This window comes from Ochotona curzoniae, unplaced genomic scaffold, assembly GCF_017591425.1.
Source record: "Ochotona curzoniae isolate NIBS_2020 unplaced genomic scaffold, NIBS_Ocur_1.0 scaffold_1852, whole genome shotgun sequence".
NCBI classification, from domain to species: Eukaryota; Metazoa; Chordata; class Mammalia; order Lagomorpha; family Ochotonidae; genus Ochotona; species Ochotona curzoniae.
The window spans coordinates 48,223,065-48,247,004 of NW_024467087.1; the positions used below are offsets into that span (position 1 = coordinate 48,223,065).

General features: G+C 35.5%; 1 protein-coding gene across 1 annotated transcript in view; it reads right to left on the bottom strand.

Moving 5' to 3' along the window:
- DACH2 (dachshund family transcription factor 2) overlaps nt 1-23,940 on the bottom strand; it is a 468,995-nt gene that overhangs the window by 82,729 nt on the left and 362,326 nt on the right. Inside the window, exon 5 of the mRNA XM_040999528.1 lies at nt 9,259-9,417. Within this exon, the coding sequence (XP_040855462.1) occupies nt 9,259-9,417 (159 nt within the window). The remainder of the gene's footprint in view (nt 1-9,258; nt 9,418-23,940) is intronic.

The following is a 23,940-nucleotide window of genomic DNA, read 5'->3' on the forward strand; positions in this document are numbered from 1 at the left end:
CAAAAGCAAGGAACTAGAAGCTTATTCCCAGTCTTTCACATGCGTGGGAGATACAAAAGTACTTGGGTCATCTTTCACTGTTTTTCCTAGAAGCATCAACAGGCAGTTGGATAGGAAGTGGAGCAGGCAAGACTTGGACTAGGACCCATGTTGATATTGGCTTCGCAGGCAGCCACTTAACCCATTGGGCCACAGCACTAGCAACACAGGAAAGTTTTTATCTTAATGAAGTCCCAGTTTTAATAAAGGCTGTAAGGAACAAGTAATGTTAACTTGCATGAGGTTTATCTCCATATTATACCTAGATTGGTTCATTTAAAACTATTAATAGGAAAGTGCAGGGGCATCACGATCCATCCCTAACTAAAGAACTTGAGATACTAGTGTTTCTAATAAATACAGCCATAAAATGCACAGGATCAAAGCAACCCCAGACCTTAAATTATCCATGTAATTAAAAAAGGAAACGTTTTATATACCCTTATGACTGTATAGCCTACAGAACAAAATAAAATAAGCATTTCCTTATCTCTAATTCCTTTATAGTAGAAGTTTGCCAAGCCAAACATATTAACTCTGAAATATTCTTCATAGAATCATTAGCTGATTATAGAACCCTCAAAACAAGACATTGATGTTAGAATTGTCTTCCCCACATATTTTGCTTATTTATTTTATTTTAAAAACGTGTATTGTAGAATGACAAATTACAATTGTATACATTTGCTAGATTCAATATGATATAACATATGCATGTAATGCAGAATGAATAAGTCAATCTGATCAATGTATCTTAAATACTCAGTCTGAGTGACATGCTAAGTGAAATAAGCCAAGCACAATAAAGATTTTTGTATGATCACATTTACACATACAACCCATCCTCTCTTAAATCAGAGGTTTGTTTTCAGGTCGTCTTCTAAAATGCATATGGGTTTTTACACTTCACCCATCATATAGGTTAAGCTGTAATAATGAAATATTTTATTACATATCAAGTTAATCACTGATTTTAAAAACCTTATAAATGTTTATTCTCAACATAACAGTAATTATCAATGACCTAAACAGGTTTCTAAGGCTCTCATTTAACACAAGCTAAGATAATTATAGATTTCATTTCTTGGTGGAAACTGTTTCAGTTACAAATTGACCAAACTGCAAATTTAAAGCAGCAATTGGTGCCTTCCTTTCACATTTAAATGATTAAATGAGTCTTTTTTTTTCAATTTACACTTCCCTTAATTTTGTAATAATCTTTACTCTTTCTCCAAAGATTTTCAGCATCACCCAGACACCATCTGGCAATATCAAGAAATATGTCTAGTTATAGTCCAATTGACATGCAAACAAAACTCAAACTACAAACAGAACTTAACAGCCTATTGATAGTTTTAAAACATAACACTTTAATGGCCACAAAGGACTTAGAACTCATACTTTCAGATCTTAATCTGTAAGAACTAATCATCAATTGACTATAATACTTTATGCTTTAAGCTAATATTTATGTCACATCCTAGTTTAACAGTGATTCCCCACATGAGTTTCACATGCAAAGAATACGCAAATATGTAAGTCAATCTTTTCCAAACCTGAAAACATCAAATTAAAAGCTATCAATAGTATACAACATTCTAGCAACCTGGATTCTTACATGCATGACAAATATTTTACATAGATGTTTAATAATAAAATAAAATCTTGAAAATGAGTCATTTCTTTCCCATCAACAGAAAGGGCATCTTTACCTAATCTATGGATTCTTTTCTAATGTGTTTGGGTATTCCACCAGTTCCTATCATGAAACATCCCTAACCATGAACCATACAGATTCCAGTGATGGTCTGAGTCTTCCACAGAACCCTACACTGATTTAATTTCTAAGTCTTCTTGACCTACTAGACATTAATCTTTTCATAACAGTACCTGGTTTTCCTGACTGGTTTTTTTTTTTTTTGCCTTTTCACCCTAATTGTAGGACTTGCACTATTTACCATCTGTGCAGTAAAGTACAAATTTTTTATTTCATCCAAATTATAATTTTGTTGTTGATATTACACAATATTTCTACATGTATGCTCTACTCTGGCTCCACTGCACTGCAGTATTTACATTGCTGTACAGATTTAATTTACTTCAGCTATCACACATTTTGATGGTTTGATGTAAAATCAAATGTTCTGTTTTAGCTAATTTTTTATGTTAAAGGATCACACTCATTTAAAATTAACAGATGTTATTTTTAGAACAGTTTTCATTTTACAGAAAAAACTGAAATTACAGAGAATGTCCTTATATTTTACCTCTACTCTACCAGCACACAATTGTCTTTGTTTCATACCTTACATTACAATTCAAAATTAATAGCATCACCTTAATATTAACTCTGCCGTACAGTTCATTTTTTTGTCTTGTACATATCTAAGGATTTTCATATATATATATATCATTATAATATCGCATAGAATAGTCACATTATCTTAAAAAAATCATCTGTGCTTTATTTCACCATACCTGCTGTCTAAATTTGGGCAACGATTAATCTTTTACTATCTCTATTGCTTTGCTTTTCCTGTATCCATTACAATATTTAGGCTTTTCACATAGGCATTTCCATGTAGCTAAAACCACTTAAAGATCTCAAGTCTATTCCAGATTTCATAGTTCATCTGTCATTGTTTCTAAACATGATCCTATAATATGACTGTATGACATTAAGTTTATGCAGTAATCAACTGAAATACACATTGCATGCTTCCAATATTTAACCATAATCAATATAGAAACTACAGACTTTGGTGTCGGGGATTTCATGTGAAGGAAATTTTTTAAATCATTTGGATAAACAGGAAAAAATATACAAAGCTTTGTAAAAAGGGACAAAAATTTCTTCCAAAGTAGTTGTATCATTTTGTATATTCATTAGTAATGAACTGAAAAGTTCCTGTTCTGTCACATCATTGCAAGAAATGTGTTGACAGTGTGTTGATGTTTTTAAGTGTCCAGTGGTATGTAGGAGTATCTCATTGTTATAATTTGCATTTCCCTAATGACATATATTGTTGAGCATATTTTTGTATGCTTATTGCCATATGTATATCTTCTCCTTTCTGGTGACATGTAGGGCTTTTTGCCAATTCTTAATTGGGTTGTTTACATATTACTGCTGTGGTTTTAAGAGTTATGTGTGTGTATGTGTGTGTATGAGCAGCCTTTTTTTTTCTTATTTGTGTGTGGCAAAGATTTTTTTTCCCTCTTTCCTGGCTTGTCTTTTCTTTCTGTTAACAATGTGGTAGATGAACAGTTTTTAATTTTAATGAAGTCCAACTTATTTGCCACTTATCTGTTAAGGAACTGGTTTTTTGATTGCATCTAAAAACTGTCAAACCAAAGATTGCCCATATTTTTTCTGATGCTATCTTTAATAGTTTCAGAGCATTAAAATTTACATTTTGGTCTTCAGCTTATTTTGAATACAATTTTAGGGGTATAAATTTTGTGTTTCGGTTTATTTGTATGCATGTAGTTTCCTATGTGTTCCAGTGAATTGTTGAAGAACGATCTTTCATTTAATTTCTCCTGTATCAAATATTAATTAGTTACATCCATTTTAATCTAGTTCTGAGTTTTGCATTATGTTCTACTGATCAATTTATCTAACAAATCATGAAAGACAACAATATAAGTGAAATGAATTTGTTCTTTTATATTATAGTGACTATTTTGGTTGTTTTGTTTGCCATATAAATGGCAGAAACATCAATATATTAACAACCTAACTTCCAAATTTTGTTTTGGATAACAATGAATCTATAGATCAGGTAGGGAAGTCCTAATATCTTAATGATAGTATGCCTTCCTACCCATGAACATTAAGCTTCTCTCCAGTGTTTTAGATACTGTTTGAATATCCTTCAATATTTGGTAGTAATTCATCTATAGATTTTACATGTATTTAATTAGCCTTATATGTAAACAATCCTATTTTTGTTACTAAAGGAAATACGTTGTTTTGTTGTCATACTGCAATTTTTCATTATAGTAAAACAATTGATTTTAGCATATTAATTTTTATTATGCAATTTTGCTATAATTAATTACTGGTTCTTAATAGGCTTTTTTTCTGAAATCTTTGTGGTATTTTACATCAATTACTGTATAATTTTTTGAACAAAAGCTGTTCTTTCTCATTTATATAACATGTGTTTCTTCACCTTGCTATACTGTATTGCCTAGGACTTGCAGGACAGTGATGAACAGGAGTGATGAGGGGGCAATCGCTGCATTTTTCCAGATTTCAGAGGAAAGAATCTAATTTCTCATCATTAAGCTTATAGTTATCATTAGGATTTGTAGATGCTCTTTTTAAACCTGAAACATTTTACAATATTGCTATTTTTTTCTGTTTTTTTAAATTATGAATGTGTATTGTATGTTACATGATTTGTCTCAAACTATTGTGATGATAATTTTTCTTTATATTGCTGATGTGACAGATTGCATCAATTTATTTTTGAGTGTTTAATCAAACCTGTGTAGCTGGAGTAAATCATATTAGATATAATATGTAACAACCTTTATATACTACTGTACTCAAGTTTCCAATATTTTGTTGAGTCTATAGTTTTTTCGTGATGACTGAATGTAGTTGTTATTAGAGTAATGTTGATTTCAGAATGAGGAAGAAAATTCTCCTTCCAGTTACATTTCTTTGATTGTAGATAATTTGCATAATTTATTCCATAGTGTTTGGTAGAATTTACCAACAGACCCAACTAGGCTGGTGAATTCTGTGTCTGAAAGTCACAGATAGAAGTGCCTTTTAATTTTTTCAAGTTTTATTAATATAGAGAGCATATTTCATGTATTTCATAGATACAGTGGTAAGATCATCAGACTTGCCTGCTTTCTTCCCTCCCACAACTATCTCTCTTTCTTTCCTTATTTTCTTTAATTTTTGGAAACAACTTCTTTTTGTAATTCATATATAGAGTTGTAAAAGACTAATGATACTTCCCTCCATACCCCATCTTTCTTCACTTACACTCTCCCTGCTTCTTCCTTTCTTATATTTCTTTAATTTTTTTGTAATGACGTATCTTTAACTTTCTTTATATTTACAAGCTTTATCTAAAAATTTAGTAAGTAATATATAGAAAGACTAGTATTTCTTAATAACATGGTTGTATTATCAGCAATAATCAATCTCAAATTGTTAATTTCATTCATATATTTTAGTATATGTGTATACATATATAATTATGTTCTTTTTAAAGTGAGTACTCATTTACTATCTTTCCAGAAATTGACAAATTACAGTTTATCAAACTTGATGATTTTTCTCGATTATCAATTTAATGTATGTGACATCAATAGTGATTGTCATTTTATTTCTGACAATATTAAATTGTGTGTTCTTTCTTTTTCTTCATTTGCTTAGCTAGAGTTTCATTAATGCCACTGATATTTCAATGGACCAACATTTGATTTCAGTGATTCTTTTATTTCTTTTTTTAATTTCATTGATTTCACCAGTAATCATTAACTCTTTTTACTTTGAGTATAATTTTCTCAATACTTTAGTTTTCTAAAGTGGAATATTGGGTTCCTGATTATATCTTTCTCTTCATTTTAAAATTTTCTATACCTGTGGCATTAGAAGCTAAATTTTACTCTAATTCATGCTTCTGTTTCCATAGCCCCCCCAATTGCAACACACAAACATACTTAATTTTGTTACATTTGTAGCAGCATTTTAAATATGATCAGTACTTCAATGATAAACTCCTTTTATCACACAGAGTTCTATTGTGGTGGCTGCAAATACAAGAGGAGAAATATTCTATAATCCTGAGATTATATCTCAGGCCATTAGTGAGTCTGTTTCCTTGGACTGTGATTAATTTTTTTTTCATCTTATACCTTGCATGAGATAATAAAGTTCACAGGAATATGGAGCTGTTTTCATCCTTCCACCAATATCAAATATCAGAGGAGACTAGAATTTAGTATATTCCTTCCTTCAGATCAGTTGGACCAGTAAAACCACATAGTTTAAGCTCTAGTAAAACAGCTTCATTTGAGGGCAAGCACTTGTTAAATAAAATAGAACACAATAGATGTATTTCAAATGGTTGCTTTTCTTTTCCCCATGCCAAAAGCACAAAGGGAAATTTCTTAGATACTCATTCTGAGAAGCTAACAAGCTCTTGGATGTAAAACTCATTAAAAAAAAAAAAAGAAAAGAAAAAGAAAACTACTGGTCTCTATACCATTACGACTCCAGGGAATTTTATCTCTCAAGTAAGTCCAAAAAGTTCTGAAATGACTCATTGCCCTTCAAGTGCTTCTGTAAGACTCCAGCGATGCCCTGTAAAGATGCGCAAAACATACCCTAGCCATGTTAACACTGAGCATCACCAGGGAACAATCTCTTAAAAGTAGATATGAAAGAGAAATGGCTCCCATTTTTTTTGCTCTTTACATGGATCTTAGCATTTTTGGCATGGTCATTAACAGGGATTGTAACTTTTTTCAGTCTAGATATATTTTAAAGTTCCATTGCAAGTCTACCTACATTCCTTAGCAGAAATGCATCTTCTGAGAGAATGGCTTTTTCTTGTCTCAATTTGCAGTTTTATGGTACCGAATCTAATTATTCTTCTTGTGAGCTTTACCTTTTAGCACTTCCTAGTTTTTTGTATCTTTCCCGATAATTCATGTGATGCGATTTATTAATCAATCATCCATAAGAGACTGATCACTTGTAAACACCTAAGATTGTTAATGTCCTTTTATCATGGTTATTGCTACATCTCATGAGTAATGACGCTCTAGTTTTTATTGTAATTTCTTTACCTCTACATGGGTCACATGCTGACATTTATTCCTACATGAAGGTCCTTGATACTCTTTTCACCACCCTAACGATGCATTGTTATTTTTGTTGCATGTTCATTAACTTCATGTTGATGAATGTTTATTATTATGTCTCCCCATGGTGGACTGCGTACACTGGCTCTGTGTCTAAGGGGATGCATACTCGAAGTGTAGCAGAAACTGATATGTTCAGAAGTGGAGATAGAGAACAATATGTTTCTACACACACAAAGCAAGGATGGACTCCCAGTGAAATGGCTAAAAATGTCCTAACAGTAGGACGCTGGACTCTCCAGCACTGTTCATGCTTACATTGTTGGGAGACACTTCAAGGCAGCATGAGGGACTTATTAATATTCATGAAAGACACCCATTGAAAACTAGAGGAAGTTATTGGGAACGAGAGGGAACTTGGAGAGGAGGCTAGGAAATCCCAGTGCCTATTAAACTGTGTCATAAAACAAAATGAATAGTTAGCTAGATAGGTAGATAAGTAAATAGATGAATAAAGGCATATTAAAAAAAAACAGAAGGAAAAAAAGACTCCAGCTATGTTTTCTCCTCTGGTTCTCTTTTACTCATTTCTCTGGTTTTGGTGTGCCAGTGCCCTAAGATTGAGATCTCTGACAGATCTAAGAGTTGGTAATTTCCAGATGGTTCTTCTTCTTTTTTTTTTTTTTTTTTTTTAGTGTTTCTTGCTACACAGAAGTAATGACTTCCAAGACCTTCACCTGTCAGAATAGATACTAAAAGTCTTCTGGGTAGCCTTTCATTATGAAGTAAATCTAATGCAATCAATCCTTTTTGATCTTCACATGATATGCAATTTATACTTTTCTGACATTGACTTTGTCCGCCTGAAATTCATTTTGTAAGGGCCATTTTACTATAGAGAGTATGACCTATTAAGATAATACACCATAATTTACTTCTTTATGTTTAATACCTGATGAATTTCATAAGATTCAGAACATCATAAATATATTTAAAATTTATCAGTTCCCTTAACCATGCAATCTAAGGGAGGATTAAAATCTTAGAGAAAGTGGGTATGTAAGCCTTCTTCCACATTTCTTGTTTGTAAGGAAAAGATTTTTGGTGAAGAAATGTACATGATATGCTTTGTTACACAAAGACTTCTTAGTCCCTGAAGATACCAAAACCATCAACAACAGTTTAATTTCTATATATTAACTGTAGTTCAATTACTATGTAACAATGCTACTTGTAAATTATATAGTACCACTTGTAGTTCATTCTAAGCAGCTTTTCCTTCATTTGTTTTATAGCCCTTACAGTAACCCTCACTATGTGAAACTTTAATCCCAACTTTGTAATTGGAGAAAGCAAGACTTGGATCAGTTCAATGACTTCTCTAAGTTCAAACAGGGATGTGAAACTAAATTTAAAAGATGAGAAATTTGGGCCCGGCGCGGTGGCACAGTGGTTAAGGTCCTCGCCTTGCATACCCGGGATCCCATATGGGCGGCGGTTCTATCCCGGCAGCCCCGCTTCCCATCCAGCTCCCTGCCTGTGGCCTGGGAAGGCAGTCGAGGATGGCCCAAAGCTTTGGGACCCTGCACCCATGTGGGAGACCCAGAGGAGGCTCCTGGCTTCGGACTGGCATAGCATTGGCCATTGTGCTCACTTGGGGAGTGAATCACCGGACGGAAGATCTTCCTCTCTGTCTCTCCTCTCTGTATATCCGCCTTTCCAATAAAAATAATAATAATAAAAATAAATCTTTAAAAAAAAAGATGAGAAATTTAAAAACACGTTTAAGGGACTCTAGCCAGCATTTTAGGTGCTCTGTTACCTAGCCTTCCATGTAACTACTTTGTTATGTGGTACTTCAACTGTATGGATCACACACTTTTTCAAATGAATCCAACTTAACATTTTTTTTTATTAAAAAAAAAAAACGGGCCCGGCGCGGTGGCGCAAGTGGTTAAAGGTCCTCGCCTTGCACCCCCGGAATCCCATATGGGCGCCGGTTCTAATCCCGGCAGCCCCGCTTCCCTTCCAGCTCCCTGCTTGTGGCCTGGGAAAGCAGTCGAGGACGGCCCAAAGCTTTGGGACCCTGCACCCGTGTGGGAGACCTGGAAGAGGCTCCTGGCTTCGGATCGGCATAGTATCGGCCCGTTGCGCTCACTTGGGGAGTGAATCATCGGATGGAAGATCTTCCTCTCTGTCTCTCCTCTCTGTATATCCGCCTTTCCAATAACAAAATAATAAAAATAAATCTTTAAAAAAAAAAAAAAAACCAAAACTGAAATGTTTCTGAAGAGGAATAGCTTGTGCCAACCCAAGGTGTCATCCACATCTTGCATGACATTTTTCTTAGCATGCCATGATCAGAGAGAACAGTATACATACTATTGGTTAGCAGGTGGTTCTGCTGCAATGGATTGAGAGTAGGAGCACCACCAAGGCCAGGCTGACCAGCAAGGGTAGAATGCGCAATTCCATGTTGGGGTCCAGGAGCAGCAAGAGGAGACTGCATCTTTTCTTTATCCCAGGAGGACTCACTTCCACCTGAAAAATATTGATGTGATCAGATTTCAACATGGAAACTTTGAATGAGAAGACTTCTTAAGTTCTCTCTCTTTTTTTGGTGCTATAGACATTAGTACTACCTCTTAGATAATTTTCATTGAATATGGGTAATTTATTTTTAAAAAGATTTCAAAATCTTTCAATAGCATAGGTATTTAATGCAGTTTTGAGAACACTTAATCAGTTGAATAACATAGGACCTCTTGCCCTACTTTTAGTGTCAACAAACCTGCATTCATAATGAATAACCCTTGAAGCACTTTTATGTTGAGGGCCATAAAATGCCATAGCCTTCCATTCCTAAATTTTAACATGCATATACTATACTGTGTTTATTTTTTTTTTAGCTTAAAGAAGAACAAATGCTGTTCCCCAAAGCAACAAGCTCATATATTAAAAGAATGGAAACACAAACATACAGGACCATTTATATTCTTCTCAGCCCTCAAAGAAGCAAATTTACTTATCTACAGCAGGCTTCAGAAAAATATAAACCAGGGAGTCAGCTTTGTGGGGTAGAGGGCAACAGACATTTCATATGGGTTCCACTTGGAAGCCCTGCTGTTTTCCCAGGCTCATTAGTAAGGAGATAGATTACAAGAGGAGCAGAAGGGTCCCTACAGCCACATCAAAGTGGAAGGGCTGGGTGAATTTTTCAGCCAGCTGGCTTCAATATATACTTATATCTCTGTAATTCTGCCTTTTACATAAATAATTTTTTTACTTGAAAATTTTACAGAGATAGAGATCTCCCACCTGTTGGTTCACTCCTCAAAAGGTCACATTAGGCAGAGCTGGTCTGATCCAAAGCGAACAGCCAGGAGTTTCTTCCAGCTCGCCCATGAACATGCAGGATCCCAAAGACTTGAGCAATCCTCTAACGCTTTTCCAGGCCATAAGCAGGGAGCTGTATCAGAAGTGGAGCAGCTGGGACTAGAATCATGCCCATATTGCAATGCCTGGACTACAGGCAAAGGATTAGCCTATGAGCCACTACGTTGGACCCAAATAAATAGATAAATCTTAAGGAAAAATTTAAGCAGCATAAAATGCCAATCCATGACTTCCTACTTGGATATTACTACACCATATTCATTTGTGGTACACAATGTAGTAAGGCATGCATAAAAGCAAGGTATTATATTATCAAGATCTACAGTAGTATAGATGTTTCAACTGGAACTTAGCATACATAAGACTTTGTTTAAAACTACGCAGGAAGAAATCATAGAATCATTGCCAAGGTATTCCTTTCAGATAAATACTTCAGATAGATGGGTGTACTTGATGTAGCTGTTAAAATGCTGATTCAGATACATGCGTTCCATGTCAGAATGGCTGGGTTTGATATATGGCTCTAAATTCTTATCGCAACTCATTACAATGCAGATGTTAGGAAGCATCAACAATTCTTCAAGTAACTGGGTTCTTGTAACTGACATGGGAGACCAGGCTAGAATTCTTGGCTGTTGGCTTCACTTTAATTGTGGTTGGTAACTGGGGACTGAACTGTCAACTAGGAGCTTGTTCTGCCTTTCCCTCTCCTCCATTTCCTTCTCTCACTCCCATACCCCTTCCCCTTTGGGTAATAATAATATTAAAACGAAATGGTAATGGATTGAATTTCAATCACTGCCATTGTAGGTAGCCATTTTAGAAAACCAAAATGATTGCTTGAGAAGCTCCATCACCTACTTCCTTGAGGTGCTTCAGTGACCAGTGATAACCCCATGTTAGACTCCCATAATCCCATGCTGGGATTGCAACATTAGCACACTCATCTAAGTGACATTATCCTATCTGTTACCTAGAATTCTGATCTTTTTTCATGTTGGCTTAAGACCTGAGATTCTTGGCTATTCTATAAAATATATACACTAGCTGTTTTAAAAGGCAGTAATAAAAATATCAACATACTTGGTTCACAACACTCAACATTGTATGGTATTTTCACTTCTTGAAGATTTCTCCCATGCTTTGTTCATACAGCTACCCTTTTTTCATCTTTTTTCATCTTTTAAACAATCTAGATGTTTCCTTCCAATGTCATAATTGCAAGACATCATGTCCATATTGTAATAAACTGAATTATCATAATTTATTAATTGTTGAACTTTGGAGCTGATGTTGTAACGCACTGGTTAAAACCACCACCTCTGACACTAAATAACCCATAGAAGTATCAATTCAGGTCACAACAGCTCCAATGCTCATGCATTATTCTGCTAATGTACCTTTGGCCCTAGTCATCTATATGGGACATTTGGATTTGGTATCAGCATCCTGGCTTCAACCTGACCCAGACCTAGCCATTTATAGCCATTTGTGGAAAGAACCAAAAACTGAAAAAAAAAAAAAAACTTTCCTTCTCCCCCCCCCGTTTCCATAATCGTGCTTTTTAATTAATAACACAAATAATCTAAATTAATGTTGAACTTACACTTGATTCAGATTTGTCACTATTAAAAAATTACATTGTCATAAAAGTTGCTGCCAGTGCTGTTGCATATCGTGCTAATCCTCCAACAGTGATACCATTATCCAATATGGGTATAGGTTCTAGTCCTGGCTGCCCCACTTCTGATCCAGCTCCCTGTCGAAAGAAGGATGATCTGGGAAGCAGCAAAGGATGGCCTAAGACTTTAGGTCTGTGAACTCATGTGAGAGATCCAGAAGAAACTCCTGCTTCCCATATAGACCAGCCCAGCTCTGGCCATTGAAGCCGTTAAAGCCATTGCAGCCATTGGGGAGTGAAGCAGCAGATTGAAGATCTCTTTCTGCCTCTCCCATTTTCTGCAACTCTGATTCCAAGTAAAATAAAGTAAATCTAAAACAAACAAAAAGTATATACAAATTAATTTGGCACAAAATCATTTGTTAATTTGTTTCCTTGGAATCAACTAATTTCCTATAGTATGAATTCCATATCAAAAGGGTTAATTTAAAAAAAAAAAGATTTACTTTATTTTTATTGGAAAATCAGATATACAGAGGGAGGAGAGAGAGGAAGATCTTTTGTCCATGATTTACTCCCCAATTGGGACACAAGGGTCAGAGCATCACTGATCTGAAGCCAGGAGCCCAGAGACTCCTCAGAGTCTCCCACAGGGTTACAGGGTACCAAGGCCTTGGGCCATCTTCTACTGCTTTCCCAGGTCACAAGCAAGGAGCTTAATGGGAACTGGGGCTGCCGGGATTAGAAGCAGCACCTATATGGGATCCTGGCACGTGCAAAGCAAGTACTTTAGCTGCTAGCTACCATGCCAGTCCTGAGCTTTATTAAATTTTTATATACTTGTTTTCAAACATCAAATCTCCAAAAGCCATTTTCAGAATTGTAGATATTTCAGAGCATTGCTTTTAGGTAAAAAAAGTTAATGTACCTTCAGATTTCAAGTATGATTATGCAAATGGCTAGAATCCTTGATAGTTTTTTTTTAACTTTCCTATCACTTATTCACTGTTTTAGGGAAATTTACTCATGTTATTTAAAACAGAAGGTGACAGAGAAAGAGAGAAAGAAAGAAATTTTCATCTTCTAATTCACTATTCAGATATCTGCAGGAGCCAGGACTGAAGCAAGCTGAAGCCAGGAACCAGAAATTTTATCCAGGTCTCCAATATGAGTGAAAGGACCCAAGCACTAACTAGGACAATCTTCTGATCCTTTCCCAAGAGTGTTAACAGAGAGCTGGATGTGAGGGGCAGCAGAGAAGACTTGAACAGTCATTCTGACATGGGGTGCCAGTGTCACAAGTGGTGGCCCAATACTGTGTGCTACAACACCTGTCTCATCCTTTCATCCACTCTTATCTCAGGACTGGGAATCAACCTCCTTTTTGGAACTTTCTCAAGCTCCTTTTGAAGCTCTAACACAAAAGTGACAGTCTTAATCAGTTTCTAATTTTATGAGTTCTAAATCTCTAGTAGTACAAGGTACCTTTATGTACTGTGTGTGGAAGAAGTTTTTCCAAATTAAATGGGAAAAGAAATATATAGCTAGTTGCATACCTCCTGTTATAAGCTATTCAGTTAACATGTTTAAAAAGTAGGAAACTTGATTTAATTTGGCTTAATGGACCAGAAATTATTTCCTTGATCATACTGAGGTTAGGCATGTTCATTGAGAACATGCAAAGCTCCCATTATGACACAAATGATTCTTTATATCCAGATGCATACTGTTGTACAGTCACTGCCTATGAACAGGGAAGTAATTAATGGTTTAATGCACTGATATAATTTAATAGTCACAAATTTGAAGTCCCAATTAAAATCAATAAAACATTGTTATGCCATAATGAAGAGAGATGGTGTGGAAGTGGAGTATCAGTAAACGATGGAAGTAACTACATTTCAACACTATTAATTTTTTTTAGTAACTGTAGGCCAATCAACATGATTAATACCAGATAATAAAAAAAAAACTAAAGATCAATTGCTGAGAAAAAAATGGAACCGCACTTTCATATTAGCAGCATATTCAAGATATGAATTGCCACACCATTACAGAGCTATAATTTGTGAAATGATGAGCAAAATATTGATGAAGAAAGATATATTCGGAAGGCGCTAAACTATAGCATGCTATATGAATACAACATTGTACTACCACAGTGGTGACAGCATACAGCAATACTAGAGCGAAAACCATGTCAATGCTCATTTAACAAATTCAAAACCTTCCAGTCCACACTCAATACGAAACGGTATGTTAAGCATTAGTCTAATGTTTTATACACAATATATTCCAAACAAAACTGAATCAAATGTTTTTACAACCTAATTAAAGGATTATAAAGTGTTTCTGTGTGTACTTTAATAAGGACTTTATATGAGCTTTTTACAGCAACTCTCATCTTTCTTCTGTACTAATGAAAAAACAAAGGTGGATATTTATTGTTTCTGTTTTCAATGAACATGAGTGTGGGAAATCACCCCCAGGTCACTACCTACTACCTGGTCGGCATGAGCTAAACCTTATCTGCCCTGGCCCAAGGTGTAACTTCCAACTCTGTATACACAGAAAATAACTACCGAAGTGACTGGATAGTCAACAGGATTAGGCCTGCCTTTCATCCAGTCATAGCATCATTATTGGGTAAAGGGACTACCTGAAAATGGCCTCTTACCTACCCCCCACCCCCATTTTCTTAAACCTTTATAAACCTGGAACTTGGGCTGAACAAATGAACATTACTCACCAGCTTGTCTCTGGTGATTCCTTGACGGAAGAACAATGTTGCCTCATCCTTGGTGACCTAGGGGTCTGCTGACAGACTTAAACCCCGAATCATGCGTGAAAATTCTGTTCTTAAACTGGGAATCTGGCCAGTTAGGACGTCACTTTGTATAGCAAAGTGCCAAGTTCTAGTGTCAGCCCCAGCAACAATTCCAGCTATATACCAATTAGAAAGTAGCATAATAGCTTAGTTAGCAGGGCCTTGGCCCAACTTGATAGCCAGGAACTAACAACTAACACAGGGAGCTGGAAATGGGTCCCTAGCTCCTGCTTTAACCCCAGCTGTTATAGGCATTTGGGAAGTGAGCCAGAAGATGGGAGGAGTTTTGTTTTGTTTTTCTCTTCCTGTTCTTCTAAAAAAATAAAAACATTAAAATTATAAATGCAACATTCTATCCTGCTCTCTGAGGGTATACATTTGAAGAAAATAACTAAAGAGGGTGGGAACACTCATGAAACTTGGATGAGGATGTGTTCAGGGTCTGGATATATTTTACTCTGTTAAAATACTAAGAGTATGTAGCCTAGCAATTAAAGTGCTCATCTTGCATGCAGCGGGATTCCATTCTAATCCCAGCTGCTCCACTTCCCATCCAGCTCCCTGCTTGTGGCCTTGGTAAGCAGAAAGGGATGACTCAAAGCCTTGAGACCCTGCAGCCACATGGGAGACACTGAAGAAGCTCCTAGCTACCAGCTTCAGATCGGCTCAGCTATAGCTGTTGTGATGACGAACTGTAACCCAAATAGGATCCTGGTTCGTACAAGATGAGAATTTAGTCACTGGGACATTGTGTCAGGCCCTGTTATTGTTTCAAGCACTTGAAATTTACATACACTTGGTAGATATAATTTTTGGAATGGCAAATATTTAGCATCTATTTCATTGCGAGAAGTTGTTTTAGTACTACTACAAGTAGTCACAGGTTAGTTAGACTAAAACATTGTATAACTGCTACCTACACCACTTTTAATTCAAAATATCTAAACCTAAATTGACCAGAATGTACTGAGTTCCATGCATTGCACTGGTTCCACAGGAAAATAATACCAACTATGGCATCATATGGGTCAAAATAAGACTGTATGGCCCCCAGACCTAACACCCAACAGGTTCTGGCAAGATCACCACCAACAGCAACATAGCGAAATAGGACACAAAGTGTTTCCCTAATCATAGGACTTAAACCAACTGGAAGTGGGAGGAAGGTTGTACAGATAATGGTGCAGCCTTAGCCTGGTATCACAGGAGGTGGAGAGTGGTGAGCCAAGAGCCGGGCTACAGAGACCATGGAGGAAATCTAACATAAGAACCCAAACCTGGAACTCGCTGGAGGGAGTGGCACAAGTGACTACAAACCAAAGCCGTGTAAGTACTGCAGTAAGTAAAATTGAAGTGTAGACCTTTGGGTGACACAGCTTAGCAACCTGCACTAAGGAGAAGAATCTGATAACCAGAAGTACAATGGCCAAGAGCAAAAGAAGAAACAGAGGCAAAATGAATTTTAGTGAAGACTTCCCTGCAAAGGAACAAAACCCTTTACCAAATTCAGAGTTCACTGAGGAAGACGTTGAGAAAATGGGGGATACAGAATTCAAAACACTTGTTATAAAACTTATCAACAGGGCCTGGTATGATAGCGTAATTGTGAAAGTTCTTGCCTTGAATGCACCAGGACCCCCATGGGAGCCATTCTAATCCTGGCTGCCCTGCTTCCAATGCAGCTCCCTGCCTGTGGCCTGGGAAAGTAGGCAATGACAGCCCAAAGCTTTGGGACCCTGCACCCATGTGGGAGACCCAGAAGAAGCTCCTGGCTCCTGGCTTCGGATTGGCTCAGCTCCAGCCATTGTGGCTGCTTGGGGAGTGAACCATCGGACAGAAGATCTTCCCCTCTGTCTCTCCTCTCTGTGTATCTGCCTTTCCAATAAAAATAAAATAAATCTTTAAAAAAAAAACAATAGCAACAACAACAAGCAGGTAAAGCAGGCATTCAAGGAATTTAAGGAATATGTCACTGGAACTGAATCAAGTGATTTATTTGCTGATATATCAAAAATGAAGAATACAGTGGAGCAAATTAAAAGTACAGTGGAGAGTCTCCAAAATAGAATGAAGGAGGCAGAAGAAAGAATCTCAGAATAGAAGATATTTCCTGTCACCGGGGGAAAGTAAACAAAAAGGTGGAAGCAGAGCTGAGTCAGGCTTAAAAAAGGATTCAAAAATTGAAAGACACAATTAAAAGGCTAAATATAAGAGTTATGGGAAATCTAGGAGGTGCAGAAACAGAAGCAGGGTTTACAAATATACTTAATGAAATAATAAGGGAAATTTTCCCTAATCTTGAGAAATAATTGGGAAACAACATCTAAGAACTCCTAATAGGCTTGACCAAAACCAGTCTTCAGCATGACACATGATCATCAAGCTCTGTTTGATTGAACATAAGGAAAAGATCCTTAAATTTGCATGTGAAAAAAATCAACTGACATATAAAGGAATGCCAATTAAACTCACAGGTGACCACTCACAGAAAACTCTACAGGCAAGAAGAGAATGGAGGGACATATTCCAGATTGTAAAAGAGAAGAATTGTCACGCATGATAACATACCCAGCAAAGCTTTCTTTTGTCTTTGAAAATGAAATAAAATTCTTCCACAGTAAAGAAAAGTTAAAAGAATATAACTCTTCCAAACCTGCCCCAGAAGTGATACTTAAAGATGGTCTCTTAACAGAGAAAATGAATAGTGCTCACCAAAACCAAAGGCAAATGCAAAGAACATACAAGAGCAGAAGATTAAATCGATGAACAACCCATTGCTAAAATGAAAGAATCAAAATACGACCTATTTGTATTAATCTGAATGTAAACGGCTTAAATTCATCAATCAAACATCATAGATTAGTAGACTGCATTAAAAAACAAAACCCATCTATTTGTTGTCTCCCAGAGACACATTTCACCAACAAAGATCAGCAGAAACTGTATCTCATGTTGTTTTTAATTTTTTGTTAGTTTCATCTCTTCAAAACACTTTCTTCTGATTAAATTATTCAATGATTGATACATCATAGAATAACATTATTTTTTTATTGATTACATTGCATTATGTGACACAGGCTCTGGATTATAGGCTCTGGGATTTCCCCCACCCTTTTCCAAACGCCCCCACCCCCTTGGTGGATTCCTCCAACTTGCCACAGTTCAAGTTCAGTTGAGATTCTTTCATTGCAAGCATCTACAACGCATAAAGTCCAGCATCTTATTGTCCAGATAAGTTCAACGGTTTCTTGGGGAGACCATCTATGGTCTGAAGGTAGAGCCGGTAGAGTATCATCCCAGTTAATTAAAAGCCCCGACATTACATCAGTAACAATTTATAACATTATGGAATTAGTTGACATGGTACCAATATATTAAAAGAGAAAAAAATGCAAGTTCTGAACCACATCCTGTGACTTCTACATTGGCATTTCAATTATTAGTTTATATACAACCGGGTTCTATACATCTTAAAATGGCTACAGATTACTCTTCAGCTGTCTCATATCTATTTTAATTTTAGTATTTAGCAGTTTATAGTGTTGAAGCATGAATTTGTTGAACCTGCCTGTTTTTTGGGTAGTCTAACTCTATAACTCTAACAAGACATATGTCAACAGTTTAGGTGAACAGTTTTAGGAGGGGTGTGCAGAGAAATCTTCAATACCCTAGTGAGGAGTAACTAATCTTTGTGTCCCACCCAGTGAGTTATAAGTGCATCCCCGCTGACAGTTTCTTGTCTGTTTCTAAGCTTTGCTTGTTGTTCTCTATCTATTCTAGCTTTTTGTTTATTTGTTTGTTTGTTTTGAGAGGTTTCCGGAGCGATCCTGATGGTCATTATGAGAAAGGGTGGGGACCCAAAGTCAGAACCAGGCAAGGACCAGAGAAAGTTCCTCTCCCTAGTCCCGAAGGAAGTTTACTGTTCTTCTGTTTCTGGGCACCGTTCAGTGCTCCTGGTTGTCCTTTCGATGACCTTGGAACCTGATTAAATTATTCAATGACTCATACATCATACAGTAACATTATTTTCTTCATGAAGGGCCTTTACTTTCTTTTTCATTTCTTCAGCAACACATTAGTCATTCAGTAGCATGTTATTTAACTTCTGGTGTTTTTAATTTCTTTTTTTTCCCTCCTGTTGTTGATTATGTTTTGTGGCTTTTCACTTAAAGGCATGTATAGTAACTTTGTACTGGAGAATATCATATCTAGTAGCATGCTATTTAACTTCATGGCATTGTAAATTTCTATTTTTCTTCCTGTTGTTGATTTTGTATTGTGGCTTTTCATTTAAGGGGATGAATAGTAACTGGGTAATGCAGACTATCATATCTAGATGTGAGAATACAATGCAGTATGCATCTCTACTTCCAGACAAAGATGGGCTCCCAGTGAAATGGTTTACTGTATCTTGACAATAAGATGCTGGACTCTGCCATTGCCCATGCCCGCAATGATGAACATATGACTGTGTATGAAGAACTATACTATAATAATGATATAAGGGGACTCAGTGATGGGGGAGGAAATTGGGGAGGGGATAAGGGAAATCCCAGGGCCTATGGAACTGTGTCACATAATGATAATAATAAAAAGAAGTAAAATTTAAAAAATAAATAAAATTTGGGTTGAAATCCTCAACCAATAATAGAATGAATGAGGCAGAAGAAAGAATCTTAGAATTAGAAGATATTTCATGCACAATGGGAATTCAAAAAAGCCGGAAGTAGAGCTGGGTCAAGCTAAAAAAAAATATTCAAGAACTAAGTGACACTAGTAAAAGGCCAAATATAAGAGTTATCAGAGTTTCAGAAGACATAAAAAGAGAAGGTTGGTTTAAAGCTGTATTCAATGAAATAATAAATGAAAACTTCCCTAATATGGCGAAATAATTGAAAAACAAAATCCAGGAGAGGAAAAAAAACTCCCATTAGGATTGACCAAAAGTGATCTTCACCATGACACATGATAATTTCTCTTCTTTAAACCAAAGGAAACAATCCTTAAATGTGCATGTAAAAAAATGAATTGACGTTTAAGAAAATCCCAATCAGACTCACAGCTGATCTCTTATAGGAAATGCTACAGGCCTGAAAGGAATGGAGTGACATAATCCACATTCTAACAGAAAAAATAATTGCCAAACCAGAATAATGTACACAGCAAAGCTTTCCTTTGTCTTTGAAAATAAAATAAAATTATTCCACAACAAAGTAAAGCTCAAAGAACACACCTCTTCTAGATTTGCCCTACAAATGATACTTAAATATGTTTTCTTGATAGTGAAAAGGAATAGCACTTAATAAAAACAAAGGCAAATATGGAGAGCATCGCAGTAAAATAACAGAAGATTAAATTAAAAAAGAACCCATTGCTAAAATGACAGTACCAAAAATTACCACTTATCCATATTAACTCTGAATGTAAATGGTTTAAGCTCATCATTCAAATGTTATAGATTAGCAGACTGGATCAAAGAACAAAAACCATCTATCTGTCAACTACAGGAGACATATCTCACCAACGAAGATCAATATATCTCATGGATTTTGATATTTTGGTTTATATTTTCATTTCTTCAAAGCAGTTTTTTTTCATATTAAATTTTTCACTGACTTATAGGTCATGCAATAGCATCATTTGCTTCAAGCAGGTTCTTGATTTTCATTTCTTCAGTGACACATTAGTCATTCAGTAGCATGTTATTTTACCTCATGGAATTATAAATTTCTATTTTTCTCCCTGTTGTTGATTTTGTTTTGTGGCTTTTCATTTAAGGGGGTATGTAGTAACTGTATGATAGAGACTATCATGTTTAGACGCGAGGATACAATGAAGCATGCATCTCTACTTCCAAATCAAAGATGGACTCCCAATGAAACTGTTAAATATATCTTAATAATAGGATGCTGGACTCTCTGTCAGTATCCATGCCCAGAATGTCAGGATACATGTAACTAGCAGAATGATATACTTATGACTGTTTATGATGGAGTATGCAATGATAATAATAGAAGGAAATCAGTGGGGAACGAGGGATTTTGGGGAGGAATTAAGGAAAATGCAAGAGCCTAGGAGCTGTATTATAAAATAACAAAAAAAAAAAGAAAAATAGCAAATGCATTTGCTCTGAGCTACCTGAATAAAAGTATATTTAATAAATAGAAATTAAGTATCCTCCACAGGTTTATGCAAATAAATTGCACCTGACTCACAACTTTCTAGGAATTAGACATGTTTCACTAGCTAAATATAAAATTCAAGCAGTGTCTCAGTACGTTTGTTTCTAAATTAAAATGCTACAAGATGTAAGTATTCCCATCATACCACTTTAAGGCACAGTGGCTAAAAGCTGAACATCACATTATTGAGTTTCATAGATTAATTTAGATGTATAGGGAATTAAATCACATGTAATGAAGTCACAGTGCTCTCTTATATGTCCTGCAGAGTGCGATGACAGGGTTGCAGAAACTCTTACAAACTGCTAGTTTGCATAACCTATAAATGACCAGCTAAAAGAAATTCTGTTTTAGATGTGAACAGAAAATAGGGTTTTCCCTGCTTTTTGCCATTCCAAATGATAAATTTGCTATAATAACTCTCCTGTGAAATACACAAATTTTAAGATAGCCTCTATTTATCTTGGCATTATGTCATGTTCCCTAGTGCAGATTTTTTTAATCCTTCAATTTCTTTTTTTTTCTTAAAGATTTATTTATTATTTTTATTGGAAAGGCGGATATACAGAGAGGAGAGACAGAGAGGAAGATCTTCCGTCCAATGATTCACTCCCCAAGTGAGCGCAACGGCCGATGCTATGCCAAATCCGAAGCCAGGAGCCTCTTCCAGGTCTCCCACGCGGGTGCAGGGTCCCAAAGCTTTGGGCTGTCCTCGACTGCTTTCCCGGGCCACAAGCAGGGAGCTGGATGGGAAGCAGGGCCGCCGGGATTAGAACCGGCGCCCAAATGGGATCCCGGGCGTGCAAGGCGAGGACCTTAACCACTTGCGCCACCGCGCCAGGCCCAATCCTTCAATTTCATATGATCAAATGTTGTGACTAGTAGAGAACACTACATGTGTTGCAAGAAGCTTTTTCTGACGTTTGGATTCATTTCTTGCTGCTATTACAAGTTAAATAATTCTGAAACCTAATATAAATAAATAAGGGTTAAAAAAAAGAAAAGCTGTTCTCAGCAGGGCAAGTGCAGGGTATTGGCAGGGAACGCCTTTCATTTACACTTATCTCGTTATGAAATGCTTTTATGTATGATCAACTGACTGGATTATAGGCTAAATGATATTTTAAACTAAACTAGCTCTTACCAAGCAGACAAGCCCCACAACACATGATGCAAGCATAGATGAGTAATAAAATAACAGAAGTAACATTTCCATTCTTTCATTAATAGGCAAAATATTGTAAATGTCACCACATTTAAGTGATTAGTACCATTTTTCTCATTGGTACTAATTATTATGTTTTGTTCATTTATTTTTTATATGAATGGCAGATTTACATAGAGAAGGAGAGGCAAAGAGAGAGCTTCCATCCACTGGTTCATTCGCCAAATGGCTGCAACAACTGTAGCTAAGCCAATCCAAAGCCAGGAGCCAGAAGCTTCTTCTGGTTCCCTTTTGTGGATGAAGTATCCCAAGAACTTGAGTCATCCTCTGATACTCTCCGAAGACATAAACATGGAGATGGATCGCAAGTGGAGTAGTTGGTACACAAACCAAAGCTCCTATGACATGGCAGCACTACAAGGTGGAGGATTAGCTCAGTATGCCATGTTATGAGCCCCAACATTTTGTTTAATTAAGCAATTATGTTAGTTTAAGTTTTGCTTTTTAATCTTGGACTTACTGTTTACCATCTATCTTACTTACATTGGTAGTAAATGCATATAGCTCATAATTCAACTTATGTCTAATAAGAAAATGTTCACACTATATAAACAATAGAGTGCATAAATAACTGATTTTTTTAAAACTATCTTAAAGGAAAAAAATAATAAACAGATTTAAATTTCTTTTCAGTCACTTCCAGTTAAGTACATACTCATAATATTGCAATTTTATAATCTTCGATTTTCAACTTTTTACTCATTATATCTATGGTCTTCAACACAGCAGTATCAGTATTTAAAGAGCTTTCTTAAGTACTTGGCTGATTTGACCAACTAAGTCAGGATTTTAAAGTTTAAAGGTTAAGTCAAAATGCAAAGGAAATCCTCAAGTGCACAGACAGAAAAAAATAATTCCTAATCAAGTTCTCCTTTTGTTTTGTTTCATTTATTTTAAAGTATAAATGATTTGAGGTCACATGTGAGTAGTATTTTCTCATCTTTTCAAAACAAGGTAAGGACAAAAATTTATCAGAAGAATAGTAAAATTGATGTCTCAAGAAAAAAAAAAAGAAGAAGACTAGAAGAACAATGATATTTCTCAGAAGTCAATCACTGAAAAGAGGCCAGAATATGTAAAACATATGCCACACTGAGAAAGAATCATTTCAGTGGAAAGGGCAGCATTACTACATACAATATGATTACTAGGAATTGTTTAATCATCAGGAAAAAACCTAAAAGCCAGCCATGGCCCCCAAGTAATGCAAATATATATATATAATTTATAAATATATATATTTAATTTATATATAAATTATATATATAATTTATAATATATATATAATTTATAAATATATTTTATATATTATATTATATATATTTGCATTATATATGTATAATATATACTAATGTATATATTATTATATGTGTGTATATATATATAATTCACAATACAATCAAATGCTTTAAATACAGAGAATTTTATATTGTTTTTTTCTTGCTCTAAATTCATTGTCCCGTTCTTAAAATCAGCTGAAATCATTTTTCAGGTGGTGTTCTTTCTTGACAAAGAAAGAACACTTCTATAGTAACAGTCTTTTGATACCATCTACTTACCCTATCCATAAAGAAGCAAATAATAATAATATCAAGCATGACAGAACAGAGTCAAACATATATAGAGATTCATGCACATCAAACACATGGTTTCTACACTTAATGAATTGATACTAGATAAAGAAACATCCCATAATTAAACAATGGGAAATGATTCATTATGATTTAAAAATCAAAATAAATTTATTGCTAAAGAAGTCACTAACATTTTTCAAAAAAGGAAATGTTAAGCATCATTAAGACATTCACTAAAT